Source organism: Archocentrus centrarchus, chromosome 4 (genome assembly GCF_007364275.1).
Source record: "Archocentrus centrarchus isolate MPI-CPG fArcCen1 chromosome 4, fArcCen1, whole genome shotgun sequence".
NCBI classification, from domain to species: Eukaryota; Metazoa; Chordata; class Actinopteri; order Cichliformes; family Cichlidae; genus Archocentrus; species Archocentrus centrarchus.
This window is the reverse complement of record NC_044349.1, coordinates 28,390,700-28,402,779: the sequence shown is the minus strand read 5'-3', so window position 1 is coordinate 28,402,779 and position 12,080 is coordinate 28,390,700. Positions and strand designations below refer to the sequence as shown.

The 12,080-nt window shown below is 41.5% G+C and overlaps 1 protein-coding gene across 1 annotated transcript in view; it reads right to left on the bottom strand.

Annotated features, from left to right (window-relative positions):
• Window positions 1–934: 934 nt before the first annotated feature.
• Window positions 935–12,080, bottom strand: part of LOC115778929 (capping protein, Arp2/3 and myosin-I linker protein 3-like) — a 34,521-nt gene continuing 23,375 nt past the window's right edge. Inside the window, 12 exon segments of the mRNA XM_030727308.1 lie at window positions 935–1,457; window positions 1,704–1,811; window positions 1,958–2,029; window positions 3,787–3,853; window positions 3,855–3,914; window positions 4,057–4,163; window positions 4,287–5,031; window positions 5,111–5,309; window positions 5,846–6,019; window positions 9,688–9,767; window positions 10,119–10,306; window positions 10,637–10,703. Coding sequence (XP_030583168.1) covers window positions 1,222–1,457; window positions 1,704–1,811; window positions 1,958–2,029; window positions 3,787–3,853; window positions 3,855–3,914; window positions 4,057–4,163; window positions 4,287–5,031; window positions 5,111–5,309; window positions 5,846–6,019; window positions 9,688–9,767; window positions 10,119–10,306; window positions 10,637–10,703 — 2,103 coding nt within the window. The 3' untranslated portion in view covers window positions 935–1,221.

Genomic DNA, 12,080 nt, shown 5'->3' with positions numbered 1-12,080 from the left:
TAGTGAATTTAGGAAACTTGCAGGAATTTTGTGTTGTACTATCACATAATTTATCATTATCAATACAAATTAACAAAAAATTATTTAATATTTGTTGTATAAAATGCCATAAAAAAACTCCATAATTTTCTACCTCAATCAAAATATTAAAATTTTCAGTTTTGTCTGACTATCAGTCAAAACAAACCATAAAGGAATATTTATCTTGTTTGCACATTATTATTTTCTATAATTATAACTTGATAATAGGGAAGAAACAGGGAGATAATAAATTGTTACTGTGTGCAAGACAGCGTTCTTGTATGTTTTTCTTTTCACAGCATCAGTTAATGTAGCTGTTGCTTGGAATCATACTGATTGCATACTAATGATCTTGTTCCACCTTTCAGATAGCTTCTACTTAGCACCTGGGCAAAGCCAGCTGTTGTTAATACATTGTTATTATGTGCGCAAAATAAAATCTACTGCCTTAGCAGACTCACATGATGCTGAGTTAACCATCAGAACACTGTGCAAACTAGCAGATGTTTAAGTGTTAGGAGCTAGAACCAGTGAATTTTCCTCTTTTTTAAATCAATTAATCTGTAATCAAATATTAGTTAACTTTGTCTCAAATAACTATGGAGCTGATCAACAATTTTGTTGCTAGTTTTATGTGTTTGTGTAGGTAAATAATAATACTATTTTTGGTCCATCAGGAGTTAAAACCAGCCCTGTATTGTTTATATAAACTACCAATTATTGATGTGATATGATGGACTTGCACAGGTTAGAAACACGTCCTACTTCAGTGACTAATAACTCAAATAAGAACGCAGTCACAACAAGTCCTGGATGTTTTTCATTAGGGTTTTATTCATACAGTGAGGGTGCTCAAACATAATATTTCTTTTTTTTTTTTTCTATAAAATATATTACCTTTCAGTTCCTGAAAGCAAAACTAGATATAAATCATCAAGTTTCATTTAATAAGAAGCAACTCATTTTCAAGTGTCAACCAAGGCAATCAACTGTATCAGCGGTCAAAAAAATGCATTGCAGTTTTAAGAAACCACGTTCTAATAAAGAATTATTTTTTTTTTAATTATTCTTCTGTCTAGCAAAGCCACAACGCTCAAGCACTCAGCCGACCGTCCACGCACGACAATGATCTTATGGGTTCCTCTAAAGTAGCAAATACTTTTAAAATACTGTAGCCACAAAAAAAAAAAAAAAAAAGCTTCACATGAGATAAAAGACAAGAAACTCAGGGTAGGGTGAAGAGGGAGGAAAGTGACAAGAGGAAAGTGTTTGAACAGAAGCGAGTGAACAACGCTTTATGATGTCTGCCCCGCTGCGATGTTTTCTCTCCTCTTCACTCTTTGACCTCGTTGGATGACAACTCTGGCTGGACAGCGGCAGGTGAAGTTCGCAGGTATCACAACAGCTCGCTTTGCCCAGTGCTGAGTTGAAGCTGTCTGTGAAGTGGAACGGGATCATTAGTATGTCATCGGTACTGTTCCGCTGGAGAGCAACAGCTACATCAACTAATGCTCTGAAAACAGAAACACACAAAGACGCACCCACTGTATCATAATTGTGTTTCATTCTATATGGGCAGTAATTATGAGTCTGCATTACAGCAACACACACACACAGTAACTGATTACAGCTGGTCTCTCACACACAAACAAACACATAAATAAAAACAGAGAGACATGTACCAGACAAGTCCAGTGACTTATTTCTGTTTTGGGGTAGTCTAGGTTTTTTCACGGGGGGTTTGCGATTTGGGGGCTTCTCAACGTTATTAGGGCTTTCCCTGTCAGTGCCTGAGTTCGGTGAGGACAGGAGACACAAATTAACAGTTAGATACAGACGCTTCACACAAACAGAGATCAACGAAACACATTTCATTCACGTGTGTGCATTACGACTGTTGTGAGGTGAATACTTGTAGCTCATAATGCGATTATACCTGCGTCACAGGACATTGCTTTTCTGTTCCTCTGTGGTTTCACTGGTGCCTGAGGTCTGAGTCCTTCATCGCCTGAACAGCACATTTGTTTTGAGATGACAGTGAGATATTTTTAAAGCAAAACTCAATCACATTAAATAATGCACAGAAAAAAGTAATAATTCATGTGCATGGAGAGAAAAGTAAACACCAGCAGACTGTGTGGTTACTTCTCGCACCAAAATGCAAAATACAGTCACCGACTTTTCTCTGAGGTACAGCAGCGGCATTAAAACAGTCATTGTGCCTAAGCGGGCAAATATGAACTAAGTGGCCTTAAGCTGGGGGCCTCCTTTACTGTAATAAATGCATCTGTTGCAGAGGCTTTCGTCTTATTATTCTCAATCTTAGACCCTCCCTCTGCTGCTACACTGGAGACTGAAATTACCAGCATAATTTCAGCTAGAGTTTTATAGTCGGTGGAACTATTTCTCCAGGGGAAGTGATTGGAAATCACCGAAAGTCTCTGAATGTGGGACTTTCCGATCTTGCAAACACTCATTTCACTGAAAGGAAATCATGCAGCATGTGTGGACAGAGGAGCAGCTGCAACTATGACCCTGCAGTGGCCACAGACGTACAGTACTGTAAGACCTTGATGGAGGATTCTGCAATAGATGTGTTACGTCACGCTGCCAACATTGTTCTTTAAAGTGTTGCATATAAATTATTGAATGTCCTGTTAGATCTGAGATCAGGGTTCTAACTGATCAAAATCTATCAAATTCTTTTTCCATTGCTGTTAAAAAGTTCAATCAATGATATCTCTATCAATCAAAATATTCACTTAAATGACATCTCCAGCCCCTGGCGACCCTGAAAAGGATAAGCAGAAGAGAATGATGGATGGATGGATGTTTTTATCTCCTTTTCTCTTCATCTTCCTCATTTCTTTTGTCTTCCTTGCAAAACCTTTGCAGTCTCATGGCTCTGCTTACATCTTACATATACAAAGGGGTGACAAAGGAAAAGCCTTTGCTCCAGCAGTGAAGGGATTTTGGAGGCATGATTTGGGTCCACTTGTCGCCTTAAAGGGAAGTGTCCCTGATAATCAATACGAAGTTGTTCTAGGTGATGAATTTTACCCTTCGATGAAACATTTCTGTCCCGATGCGAGTTCTCTCTTCCGAGATGACAATGCATTCATCTGGAGAGCACAAGGGCTCTCTGAATGGTTTGATGGTGAATATGAATGCATTTCATGTGAACCATACACCACTGTCAACCAGCAACCTTTATCGAACCACTAAAAATCTTTGCAAGATTTTTGTTCTGTGGCTCCAGCAGAGTTCCAGAGACTTGCAGGATCAATGCCAAGAATTTGATCCAGAAGTGCACATACCTCACTCTATCACTGTGTCTGCACTGTGGTTTAAAGCAGGTCTTTGGGGTGGCAAGATTAACATGCCACCCTACTGTAAGGTGTTCAGTTCTGGCAAGACAAATGATCTTTCACATGTGGCAGTATTTGTGTGGTGTTTGTTCAGTTCTTGTTAGAGTTAGAGAAGATCAATACCACTTTTAGGTCCAAGTGAATATAAGCTGGAATGCACCAGCTGATTTAATTAACTTAAAAAAAAATGTACAAGTCACATACCTTTAATGTTGTGAAATTGAGGTAATGAGCATGATTAGTTTAAAAACAGAATTTGCACTCTTTTTAATGCCATGCTGGCTACTAGCTGTTGCTTCACAAAAGTGGAAAATATTAGCAAACAACTTACTGCTTTTCAAAATAGAAATGTAAGCAGAGGTTACATTTGTCTGTTAACTCTTTTCAGCGCAGGTACCTTGGCTTGCAGCTCTGTCTGGCAACCCATGTATTGGCTTATCAACAGGAGGTGGGACAGGAGGAGGGCGGTAAGTTCCTCTCATTGGCTGATTCTTTTGGAAAAGTCACAAATGAGGAGGTCTTTGGCTGGGCATGCATACAAGACTGTGAACAAACACAAGGACAACATTATCAATGAGCAAATTTGGTTTAAAGTTACAGAAAAAGAATTGGGGAGGGAAAAAAAAAATGGAACAAACTGACTTGTATGTGGCTTTAAATTCCACACCTTCTCAGGAATCGGAGGAGGGTGACCTTCAGAATCTCGTCTCTTTTCTCTCTCTTTCTTCTCCATATTTCCAGGATCCTTCTCTGTATCTCCTTCCTCCTCTGTAGCTACAGATGAAAGAGAAGTGACTGGCTTGTAGACTTGCAGCAAAGACTGCAGTGAAAACTCTTTGCAAGCTAAAATCTGCTTTCTGACCTGCAGCAAATGAACATGGTTGACCTGTGTAATACCTGGCAGAGCATCTGAGCTCTCGAGTCGATGCCTCTGCCTCAGTTTGGACAGATTGGGTTTGCTGCTTTGTGGCGGGGGATCGGGTTTTGATGCCGCTCGACTGGCAGGGACACCACCTCCTCCTCCGCTCGTCTTCCAGCCCTCTGTGAAACTTCCACCTGCATCGAGGGATGCATGTCTGTCTCCCTGCATATCCTGCGGATGCCACTCTATGGCTGCGACCTCTATGCTTTTCAGAGGGTCCGTTTCCTGTTTTGGAGAGGGCGTCCTGTCCAGCGGGTATGGAGGAAGAGGCCTTTGAGCCAGCTGAAGCGCTTGGACCTGTCTGTCTGTCTTTCTTCCTTGATGTCTGCTCTCAGCCCACTGACTGTCCACCTGTAAATCCGCTGGTTTGTTCTCCGACCACGACCGTTCTATCTGTCTGCCGCCCATCCACTGTCTTTCTATTTTTCTGTCAATCTGCCTCTGAGTGTGTCTGTCCACAGTCCACTGTCTGTCCATGTGCCTGTCTGGATGCCTGCTCTCAGTCCAGTACCTGTCTGTCTGTCTGTCTGTCGTTCTCGGCTCTCCTAAAGTTCTATCTTGCAGCCTGTCGTCAAACCGCTGTCTGTCTACATCGCTCTGCCTTCCCTCTATCATCCACTGCTTGTCTGCTTGCAGCACCTCTGCCGTCCTCTGTTTGTCATCCGCCCAGTACTTGTCTGTCTCCTCCGGCTGTTCAAACACAGCATCCACTTCAGGTTTCTGTCAAAACAAAACAAGAAGAGGTTACAGATACATTGCTAACTTTGAGTAAATAATAGTAGTGGATTACTAGCCCTACCTCTCTTGGAGAATAAAATGGGTGTTTGCTTCCACCCACACTCGTGTGAGGGATGCCTGGCACTGGTGGTGGACTCAAAACGACAGTACTTTTCCCTTGGTGGTCATTCATTTTCCCATCAGCTCCGTCACTGGGAGATCCGGCTCTGGCACTAGATCTCGGAGGCTGGAGGAGAGTGTATACATTCTCCATTGCTGTCCTAGAAGGTGGAAGATACGAAGATGAAAACCTGGCCACACAATCTGCTCATTTATTCCACATATTTAAAATACACAAAAACTGTAACAAGTTTTCAGAACAGGGCAAACAGGAAGTATCAATTTCCTGCCAAAAATCAGATGTAACACCATTGTAATCTGTATTTGACATGCAGCGTGTTCATTTCTAATCACGCGGCTGACTGTTGGATCCCGAATTCGGAGACACCAGCTGCCATCTACATCTGTGTACACACTCTGGTATCAGAAAGCCAGCACTTTGGCAGCTATCAGCCATTTCTTATATCAACACAGAAATACGGAAGATTTAGAGTGATATTTGTTGGAGTATTTATGGGGTTCAGTGCTGAGGATTGTCCTCCCTAGAAGTGAGCTAGTGAGCAGAAGATGTGAAGATGTAGAGTTGAACATGGAAAGAAAAAGTCCTTGGAGACGTTTTGTATTTCCATCCGTGTTCGAGGCCAAATCTTTCTCGAAAAGAATCCGTGTGCACGTGAGTGTGTGTAAACACACTCACCCCGTGGGTGCTGTAGCAACAGTGTGACTCCCATCTCCATAAGCTTCAGCCTCTGACTCAGGCCCTGGATGGGACAGAGTTTGGTTGCGGCTTTTACGGAAGCCGAAGATCGCCAGCATGTTTCTCCTCTTCTTCCTCCTGAGAGAGTGCGCTTTGTGCAGAGACGAGAGCTGACTGAAAGAGGTGAGAGAGGTCGATGAAACACACATGCTTCAGTCCATCATATTCATCTTTGGTGTCTACACATGAGTCACCTCTGTCACTGAATCTATCACTGAATTCATCAGAGCCATCCGGGCTGGCTGCCTGTCTGCTCTACTGCTGTGTTTTGTGTGTTGCTAAGCTACATCTTGTGGTACACAGTGATTTATAATATAAAAAAAGTGCACTTTAGATAAAAGTAATCACTTTAAAAGCACTGACTTCACCTCATGAGCTTCTGTGCGGAAAGGAGCGACATGATTCTGATAAGCTCTGGCTGCTGTTTATGAATTCAGCTTCACCAAAATAAAGGCTGCGTCAATTCCAAATGTTAAAATGCTGCCTCTGCATGCCAGACACATCCAAAAATGTGTGGCCACTTTTTGCGTCCCAATTTAATTTATCCACGTTGCTAAGTGTTAATTTTTAGCAGGCTCAGGAATCTGTTGTCACCTGTGAGCGATATTTATGTTTCAGAAAACTGTACAAGGGCGCAGTAAAGCAGAGCTACATTTCAGGTGGTTGTGTTGATGTCTAGAGCATTTGGGTGGAGTCGGGGCTAGGGAGAAAGACCTCCATCCACTCCCCAGATATAATCTGGAAGATCAAATGAGTGCTCTGTGTCGTCATTGCTATCAAAGATCCACTAAACAGCCAAACTGGGAAATATGTTGGACAATTTTGTTGCGATGAGGCATGAGCAGAGATGCCGATTGTGTCGGCACTCTGTACTGAGCCAGTAATGAAGCTGTAATGTTGTTTTTACTATGCACATCCATAGTTCAATAAAAAAAAAATACAGTTTTTAACCCTAATTTTAGGACAAATGTACCTTTTGAGCAGATTTTATCAGGTTTGACTGGTGATTCTATACATGCAGTTTTTATGTCACAGTTACATAAAAACTATCCATTTAGACAGGAGATTAAAATAACATCAATTCCAGATCATTGCAAATTGGTGTGGAGCGAAAAGACTTTCCTCTAAAGTTTTGATCTGTACACTAAATTTGTAAGAGTTTGATCATTTATGTGGAAATATAAAAGTTTAGTGACCTGTGACAGCCTCAGGCAGCAGCTTTACGCTGCACACTGCTATATGGCATGCTGTGATATTGTGAGTTTTAGGTCCCAGAGTGTCGCCTTGAAAAAACTCTCCTCAGGATATTAACTTTACTCTGCGATTTTTGATGCAAGTGTGACTGTGCGCCGCTTGAATAGAAGACTATATCAAATACATGTAAAACTGTCGAACATCTACAGCAAAAATGTATTCTTTTTTTTTTTTAGTAACTGTGAAAAGTGGATGCAGACTTGTGGGCTTTAAGAGCCGGAACAGAGTTATGCAGAAATATTTTCAGCATTCATTGCAGTGTCTGATATGAGATGCAGTGTGGAAGCTGAACTGCATGCTCTGTGTCTGCGTGTCTTTATTTTTATAATACCGCAGCAACCAATTACACTTCGAACAAAATCACCAAACTAGACGTGACATTAGGTCACAAAGTACCTCACAGAAATCTCAGACTCCTTTGATCAACAACATACAGCCACCAATGTGCTACCAAACCCAACCTGCTCCACGCAGTCAGCTCCAGCTCCACTAATCATCGCAAAGTTTATGTTTTAATTAAAAAGAGACGATGGTTTCCAGAATTTGCTCGATCTGCCTCTGAATGTTTGAGCAGACAGCAGGACATAAGGAACGAGCCACGAGATCACATCAAAGACAGACAACACACTGACCAGAGAAATAGTCTTCTTGAATTATGAAAATCACGAAGCATAAGCCAATTAAAATAACAGCTCAGTGAAGGTGTGAACACACACACTGTCAGAACTCAGCAGGGTTCACAACAAAGGAGGAAAAATCATTGATTCTGTGTCTTGACATGCTATGTTTTTTTCTGAATCCAGGTCAGTTAAATTGTGATGACTTGAAGGATTGTTGAGGTAAGATTGCTTAAATGTATCTCTGTCAACTAACTAATGGAATGGAACCTTTAAAAACATCCCATTCAGCAATTAGAAATTATCAAAAACAAAGCCTGGCAAAAAAGTCAGAGATGCAGAAACCACTCCCGACTAACCAATAAAACCTTCAACCCTTTGAAGGCATCTGCTTTAAAAATTCCTTTTATTCTGACATTTAAATATATAATCAAATCCACTGAAGGAGAAATACACTCCACACAGTGAAGCAGGCAAATGTAAACACACACAAAGCCAGCTTTTCAAAAGGCATAATTGAGAATAAAACATCAATTCCAACAGCCTTTCACAGAAGAACTACTTTTGTTTATAATGAATACAACAGGTAACACTACCAAACAAATGCTGAAGCTACATTTCAGTAGGTTACCCAAGATTTTAGTCCCTCTCTATATATGTATTCTTGGACTCGACTAAAACAGCTTTGCACAATTTTAAGTTCAAACTAATTCTTTCATCTCACACTAGGTCTCGGTGCACCCCCCCCCCCCCCCCCAGTTCATCCTCTGAAGTGAGCTGTTTTAGCTTCCTTCATCCTGCCTTTAAGCCAACTTTCTCCTGACTGGCTGTCCCTCTGACTGGCTGTCCTTGCCACTGAGACAGTTTCCCTCTTTGTTACATAATCGGATAGAAATCATTATATTGACTGATGAAATGTTCCCTTTGTAATCCCCGTAATGCAATCCATGGGTGTGCATTAAACATAATATACATTTTAAAATCACTGCAACCCATACGCCCGTTCACTGACGCAGCTCGGGTCAAGTTCAGCCTCGATTTTGACAGATCGCCTGATCTCAATACCAGTCCACACATCAGCTGACAGCTCAGCTGATGTCTGTTTACACATCTGGTTTTCACATCACATACCAGACACTTTATTTGAACAGTTTTATCTTGCACATATTTGCAGTTCCTTCTTTTCATGCTGTGTCTGCCTTAATTAACATGATGTCTGTTGTCACTGATGCCCGCTCCGTTCTGGGCTAGGGTCTTGCTGCTGCTCTCCATATATGCAAATGATGGCTAGGTGTTTTTTTCCCTGCCTTCTGCTTTCCAAATCTGTGCACAGAAGGGCGGGGATCTGTCCCAAAACAAAACCTGCTAAATATATCTTACTGCAGATCAAAACAACAATCTTCTTCTGACTATGCCCACCAAGCACCGGCTGTCCATTGACATTATTTTCTGGGCTAAATCTGGTCAGTCAGTCGTGGCCTTTTTAAAAGATATGCTCATTTGTCTAAATTCGGTATTCACAAGCCACATGATTGGATGAAGAAGCCCAAAGGTAACCAGTAAGTAAATATGTCTTCTTGTATTTGCTGTGAAACGACCAACTCTTGAAGACTGGGAGAGTTTAGTAGCATGAATTTGCAACAATAACTTTAAAGTGACAACACGTCCACTGTGATGGATTACCTAGCTCCAGCAGTAATGGAAAATGATGACTGCTGGGAAAAGCAGGAGCTCAATCTAAAAGCCGTCAGTTTACTGTTGAAAATGGCAGTAATTTTAAGTAAATGTGAGCCACAGTTTTAACACGCAACATCGAGGGGATGTTTTGTAAGGTCAGTACAGGTTTACAGTAGATAGGTTTCTAAAAGAGAGGAAGTATTGTCAAAGTGGAAATATAAAAGGAACTCTTACCTATCAGGGAGCACTCTTTTTGTGTAGAAATCAGGGAGTCCATCATCCAGAGGGCTTATCCCTCCATTTTCACTGCAGTGCTGTTCACACACAGACACAAAAACATGCTTAAACTCTTTTTAGAGAGGTCAGTTTAGTGGATTCCATTTGTAAATCTTATGTATGCAATAAAATGAATGGATTACAATGCCTTTACTGAGATGACATAATCCAATTGCAGGCACCCACTTTGAATAGATTACTTCTGTAAAGACAGCAGTCACTGCCAGCAGGCACAAATTTTGGGAAATGGGAGAATTATGCATAGATATATATTGATAAATGGATGCAGATTTGCGTAAAGGTGATGTATACTGGAATATTGGGTGTAGCTTCAGATTATTTAACATTTTAATATGTGCCAGACCGTGCCAAGATCAGACCAGCCTTACTCTCTCAGCTGGGATGTGCCCTCCCTTGTGTCTTCGTGGAGGCCTCGGACGAACTCGCGTTACGTGATGCAGGGGCAGACCCTGTGTGGGCAGCTCTGACAGGCCCTCCCAGGATGCAGAGCGGGAGAGCGGCGATGAGTATGATGGCACGGAAGGGGGTGGAGAGGAGCTGGAGTCATCACACAGGCCTGATGGCAGCAAAAAGCAGCAAAAGGATTACAGAGGATGCGAGGGCAAGAAACTGAGAAGGAACTGTCAAGGAGTGGGGAGATTAGAGGGAGTCATCATTTCTGCTTCAAAGTCATCAAATTCAAAACAATCGGCAACTGCTCTGACATATAATGACTCAGGCTTGGTTCCGGTTAGATTAAAACAGCCATTAACAGACTTCTGAGAAGAAGAGATGGAAAAAGGGGAAAACAGACTACCGAAAACACTAATGGAGCTTTGGGAGAGACAAGGAAGGGGTCAGAGCTAGACTGAGGAGAGAGGATAATAGGCTATACAGCAGTACTCACTCAGCCTGGTGGAGACAGGTCGTATTCGTCTTGTTCTAGAGCTGTGCTTCTTAATGGCTATTGTGTCCGGGGCCGAAACAAGCACTAAAAAAAAAAAAAAGCCGTTGCAATGCTGAATTAGAGTGAGATGCAGAAACAGGCAAACAGGTCAACACAAATATTATACAAGTCGCCCTTCAGGGCAATCAGTGCTTTTGTCAGTGGAGATTTGTCAAATCAAGGCACAATTTTTAGATATGTTCAACATGGTGCTGTACTAAATTTCAAGCAAAGGCTTATGAATTTCACATGTAGAAACCAGCTGAGCGCTCCCCTTCAGCCGGATGGCCTCACGTATATAATGTTGGTCTAGTGGAAAAAGAGCGACTCTCTTGTGTGTTAGAGAAAAATGGAACAACTGCAAATTCTCGCCCTTGTGAAAATGCATAATGGCAGTTATAGCAGCCAGACGTGTCTAGGTAAGTCCAAGCAAAATGAAGACAGTCACAGAACTGCTTTACAATGTGTTAGTGGCCTCAGAGAGGCAGAAGTGCTGTTGTGCAAAGTAATGATGGCATCCATATCGAGACACTGGGGAGCTGGTGGATGGAAAGGTAGTTACCAGCCAAGAGCCATGTTAGAATAGGATCGCATAAACCAGAAGTCTCCCTGCTACAGTTACGAGACACAGATTGGGTAAGGAAGCACAAACAAACTGAAGGAAACCTAATTTTTAAGTTAAAATAAATGATTGCAAAGAGATTTTTAAGGAGAAAGCCTTAAAAACAGCTGCTTAAGGGTTTCTAAGGTGCTGCTCTAAGGATGGCAATGTCAGCAAAATGGTGAGTCAGTCTCACCATTTTGGTCCATACTGACATAGAAAGTAGCACAATAATGGGGTCAAAATTTCAGCAATGTTAAATATTTAGCTTATATACTGCAAAACTAAAATGATCTCAGCATTTAGAAACCAGCTTCACAAAATTGCTAACACGCGAATATAACACTAACAGCCCATCAAGATAACTGAGCGTTTGGTTATTGTGCGTAAGATCAGAAGTAAATATACAAATGAAAAATTTAAAGAGGACAAAAGAGTCCCAGGATGGATCCTTGAGGGTCTCCACATATAATATTAGCAAGGTTGGTAGTCTATTGAGATGTTACCGTCACCAAACTCAGGCACAAGAGAAGATAATATAAAGACTGTTAACTCCCCTCTAGATTATTGATTTTTGAACTCTGACTGAAATGTGTAAGAAATTTGAAATGGATAGATCCGACATAAAGAGCTGAGATGCCAAAGTAAACCAGCCTTTTATATGAGTGAGACAACAAGTTTCTTCATTAGCTGCATTAACTAATGAAATACCAGTGTTTCAAATTCCTTGCAGGTTTTAAAGGAGACATCGAGGCGTATGAGGCAGGCATTGACTGAGCTGATATCGACGGTCCCGTGCTTGAT